At 27.9% G+C, this 5,675-nt stretch overlaps 1 protein-coding gene across 1 annotated transcript; it reads left to right on the forward strand.

Annotated features, from left to right (window-relative positions):
* Positions 1-657: 657 nt before the first annotated feature.
* LOC145068150 (protein FAR-RED IMPAIRED RESPONSE 1-like) lies at positions 658-1,875 on the forward strand. The gene is made up of 4 exons (XM_079015128.1): positions 658-1,020; positions 1,082-1,174; positions 1,258-1,423; positions 1,538-1,875. The coding sequence occupies exons 1-4, from the start codon at positions 658-660 to the stop codon at positions 1,873-1,875; spliced, it is 960 nt and encodes a 319-aa protein (XP_078871254.1).
* The last annotated feature ends 3,800 nt before the right edge of the window (positions 1,876-5,675 follow it).

Raw genomic sequence — 5,675 nt, forward strand, 5'->3', positions numbered from 1 at the left:
ATTGTTGGACCAAATGATGCTCAATGTGTTGTAGACCAGTTGATAATTCACAGAGATAATTATCAAAATTTCCATTTTCAATATAAGCTGGATGATGATGTGCTAAATGCTATGTTTTGGGTTGATGAAACAGGAAAAGAAAACTACTCTAAGTTTTCTGATGTTATATCAATGGATGCAACATATAGAACAAACAGGTAAAATTTATATTTATTAAATTATATTATAGAATAAGGGATACATTTTACAATTATTTTCAGGTACAATATGATATTTGTTCCTTTCACTGCAATAAACAATCATGAAAAGACAATCAATGTTGGAGCAGGACTAATATCAGATGAAACAATTGAATCATACTCTTGGTTATTAGAAGCTTTTTTGTCATCACATAAGAAGAAACCAACAATGATTCTGTCAGACATGGATGCAACATTATCTTCTTCAATAACAAAGGTGTTTCAAGGATGTACTCACAGATTATGTATGTGGCACATAATGTCAAAAATGCCATCAAAGGTAAAAAAAAATTAATTTATTGAATTAAAAATAGCTTATGAAAATATATTAATAAAAACAAATTTAACATGACAAATTGATGCTGATTTAGTTTCAAATTCAGATTTCAAGAAACACATAAATCAACTAGTTTGGAATATGAATATTGAACCATCAGGATTTGAGAACAAATGGGATTTGATGTTGAATGAATTTCATTTGAAGGATAATAAATGGTTGGCTAATATGTTCAACAAGAGAGAAAAATGGATTCCCTCATATTTCAGAGATATACCAATGTGTGGACTTATGAAGACTACATCTCGATCTGAAAGTTCTAATTCATTTTTCAATGCTTTCTCAAGTCCAACCAACTTACTTGTTAATTTTATGTTCAACTTTGACACTGCACTTTCAAAGCAGCGTCATGAACAAAAAAGATTAGACATTGCATCAAGAGATACTTCTCCACAACTATTATTTCTAAATGAAAATTTGAAAATAGAAAAGCATGCATCATTGGTATACACACGAGAAGCATTCCTAAAAGTGCAAAAACATATAAAAAAAGGCATTATATCAGTGTTTTCAAAAAAATTCTGTTTTGATTGATGGTCATCAACAATGCACAATTGTCTACAAAGAAATAAAGTCAGGCAAACGACCGGAATTTAAGGTATGCAAATATGCTACTTAATTTAACATTATTTAGACTTTATAGTAATATTTGTGTAATTAAATTTTATTATTATTTCTCAGGTTTCTTTTTATGCAAAAGATGAAACAATTGAACGTGAATGTTTGCATTTCACATTTTTTGGAATCCTTTGTAGTCATGCTTTGAGAATTCTTATAGATTATGACATTGCCATGATACCTGAAAAATACATTCTGGATAGATGGAGAAAGAACATAATGGATATTGGTTTTCAAAAGATAAACCAAAAATGGAGAGTGTGCAGTACATAAATTTCAAATCTCTTGCAGAATGCTACTTCTTTTTATGAGAAATGCATTGAATCGGTTATTCATGACAAAGAAAAATTACAAGAATTGGTGAACTCTCTTCAACAATTAAGTGAAACTTGTGGAAAGGATGTTTCTTCTAGATCAAGTTCAATTCCAATAAAAGATGTGGTTGAAAATATAATTGGAGTTCCAATTTCAACTGATGTGAAAATAAAAGTACCAAGTGGAATAAAAACAAAAGGAAGTGTAAAGAGGAATCGAATCAAAAGTGCCGCAGAAAAAGCAATAGCAAAATCACTTAAACCAAAACGCAAATGCAAAGGATGCAAGAAATTAGTCAACCATGATATAAGAAATTGCCCAATAAATCCTTCAAATGTACTTAAGCCTTTCAAAAAACAGCAGTAACTTAGATTTGAATTTTAGTTTTGTTTGTTGTTATGCTTCTCTATATTAAAACTCTTAATATTAAAAGCGTGAAATGATTCAGAAGTTTATTATAATATTTATTATGGATAATGTAATAGTTTACTGTTTGAATTTCATATATAAAAACATATATGAATTTATTATAAGAAATAGTAATACAAATCATAAATAAAATATGCTTCAAACGGCATTACAATTGAATATATATAAACGAAACATTATTGCAAAACATTCAAATAAAACATATCGCACTTTAAATTCATAAAATATTGTAATAATAATAAAACAGTCTACTCTCACTCATCATAAGCAGAATTCATTTCATCATGAAAACCAATCCTTTTGAAGTACTTACCAAATCTTTTTCCTTCAACATCTTCTCTGCAACTCTTTTGAGCATGTCTTTTGACAAATGGACAATTTCTATAATCATGTTGAACCAACGTATCGCAAAATTTACGCAACCTCATTTGTTTGTTATACATCTTATTTTGATGAAAAATATACATTATATTGAAATATATATTATTAGTTATAACTTACACATATATATATGCCATTAATCTTCCGAAATATATGTTAAGACTATTTCAAATCATCAACTACATATTCAGAATCATTTTACTTAAAAATATTAAATCTAATGCGATTGAAAAATATAATATTAGTTATAATTTACACATGTATATATATGCAACTAATCTTCCGAAATATATAATACTTTATTACCTAATAAAATCTTTCATTTATTACTTAAATCTATTCAGAATTAACAATTATAAAAAATATAAATATTCATAAATACAGAAGTCAAATCGACTTAATTACAATAAATACAAACAATCCTTTCACATAAAAAGCTTTTCATCTAATAGTAACTTTATATTTTATATTTAAAAAAAATGAAAAAAAAAATAATTACTAAAAATATAATGTAAAAACTATAAAAAATATCAAGACTATAATCTCATAATAACATACAAAAAAAATATTTATTTTCTTTATATCAAATTAATAAAAGAAGGTAATATATACCGTTTGATAAAATACAAAAAAAAAAAAAAAAAAAAAAAAAAAAAAAAAATTCATAAGAAGATAAGGATTATCATCTTCAATGTATAGATACCATGATTACCTAAACCTACAACCGCCAAAATAGACTATAATATTTATTGAAGCAAATGATGGCAGAAAATTAATTACCTCCTTTACTAACTCCAATTGTTACCGCTATATATTCCTCCTCAACATCACCATAAACTTAAAGAAAAAAAACTATCCATTGATGGCTTCTGAATCACCGCTTTGGGTAGTTCGGAACTCCTCGGATTATCTTGATCTTTACGACACATATGGTATGTTCTTTATTGTTAAAATATTATACTGTTAATACTTATATAATCTTCTTTTCAATCTTCATTCAAGGTGGGAAAACAAAAAGTACTTCACAATGATGCTAAACCATGGAGGTAGTTTCCACTACTACCCAAATCGAGATTACATTGGAGGCAACATTGACTATATAGACTTCATTGAGGTTGAAACTTTCTCTGCAGAGGTATTTCATACCATCTTAAGTTCTTTTGGTTATGATGTTGCGACAACATATGCATACTTTTTAGTCTCATTTGCTCCCTTAGACGTTGGTCTAAACAGGCTTGCTTATTGGAATGATTTCTTGAACTTTGTCAAAAAAGTTAAAACAGATGGGTTTTTTTTGTGCTCAACAAGTTTATTTGGAGCATAATCAAACCACTGTCACAAACTTCTTCCCAAAAACATTAAACTTTGCAACCAACAGTTACCTGTGCACGAAACTCTATTCAATGGTTGCGTCAAATCCAAAATTACTGTTTGGGAGGCTAGGATCATGCTTTTCGACAAATTCAACTTTTGGATAAATGTTGACAAACTCATTGAAGCTTTGGATTACACAAAGTATCAAGTGAATCTTCTGGGGAAGTAGATGAATCCGCAAGGTGAAAAGGTGGGAATTTGGGTTTTTAGATTTAAGGAAATGGTGTTAGTATGAATATTTGGTCGTTTATATAATATGTTTATGTGCTCTAACTTTTGGGATGACTATAATGGGGACTGTAATATATTTATAAATATTATCGATGGTGGTTGTTAGTATGTTAATATTATATATGATTGCTGATATGTTACTCTGAAAATTGTAGATATGATGGTTTTAAAAATTGTAGATATGATGGTTTGAAATATGTTAATATTATATATGATTGTAAATATGTTAACTTTAAAAAAGATTATACATATACAATCAAAATCAAAAACATAAAAACGTAGCCACACTTTTCATATATTATTATAAACTTATGTTTGTAGAAGTACATTAAATTCAACCTAAACAAAAACAACCAAAAACAAACACACATTTAAAATACTTCATAACAAATTTTTCTACTTACTCATTCATAACCATTACTATGAATACTTCTACATAAACATAACGACTTGCTGTTTACTTCAACAAACATATATCAAGGACCAAAAGCAGCTAACCTAGCTGCTATATTGATAATGCCTTCATGATACATTACACGCCTGTCATTTGCAGAAAGCTTTTGATAATCAACAAGAAGTTGCTCAACTTCATTTTTCATTAGATTCACTTCACTCAATAGAATTTTCATAGAATATCTTCTTCAAAGATTTCTAAGTTGCAAAATCTGCTCAACACTTTCCATTTTAAACCCACATGTCCATTGAGCTAAAGGACCACCTTTATAAGTTTCCATATGATGCATCAAAAAAATCCCACAATCATTACTGCTACCTCTTGTTTTCCACGTCATATATTGATCAACAAATTCCATTTCATACATAACTGAAAAAGCCATAAAATGTTTTATGTCTTGAAGATATCTACCAAACATATATTTCTGCATTTAAATATAAACAAAATTTCAATATCCATTATAAAAAAAATATAATTCATGAATATAAATAAACATTTAAACAAAAAAATACAACCAAACTTACCAGATTTTGAGTTAGATGTGGGTATGGTTTTTCAGAAGATCTATATAACATGTTGTCCAATATGACAGCTTTGCGGTTTTTAAAATAAAAAACAAACACAAAATAGTGACTGTTTGCACATGAAGGAAAGAACACCTAAATAAAAATAATAAACTTCACAATAAGATACAAACACAAAAGGAATAAATTTTACAAAGAAAAACTAAATTTACCAAATCAATTCCTTTTAAATTTCTTTGTTCTTTAGACTCTCCCAAACAATGAAAAACATTTTCTTTAAAATTCTGGTACACATCATCATATTTACATGCTTCACTATGCATGTATGCAGGATCCTAAATACAAAACAACAATTCAATTAACATCATAATAATATAAAAACAATAACTAACAATTACTATACGTACCAATACTGCTGTCTTGAAGAAGAAACATGAAGGAGTGTCCAAATTCCTAGCTTTTTCATCATAGTTCAACACTTCAACAAAACAATCAATAGTCCCAGAAAAAAGAAATTATCCCCGATATAAGCTCTCAAACATGTATCTTTCCCCACGTTGTCCATTTATGCTATGAAAAAGATCATCCCTATTAAAATAAAAATAAAATACATTACATTAAATATTCATTATATATAAAAATATATATACATATACACAAACACATTACGTTGGATTCCCACATAAACTGAATAGCCAATTAGACTTGATATTCTCCTCTTTCGTCAAATTACTATCAATCTCAACAGCTCGTACAACAAATGGAGACCTAAG

The sequence above is a fragment of the Lactuca serriola genome, chromosome 8 (assembly GCF_051521515.1).
Source record: "Lactuca serriola cultivar US96UC23 chromosome 8, Lser_US96UC23_V15, whole genome shotgun sequence".
Classification (NCBI taxonomy): Eukaryota; Viridiplantae; Streptophyta; class Magnoliopsida; order Asterales; family Asteraceae; genus Lactuca; species Lactuca serriola.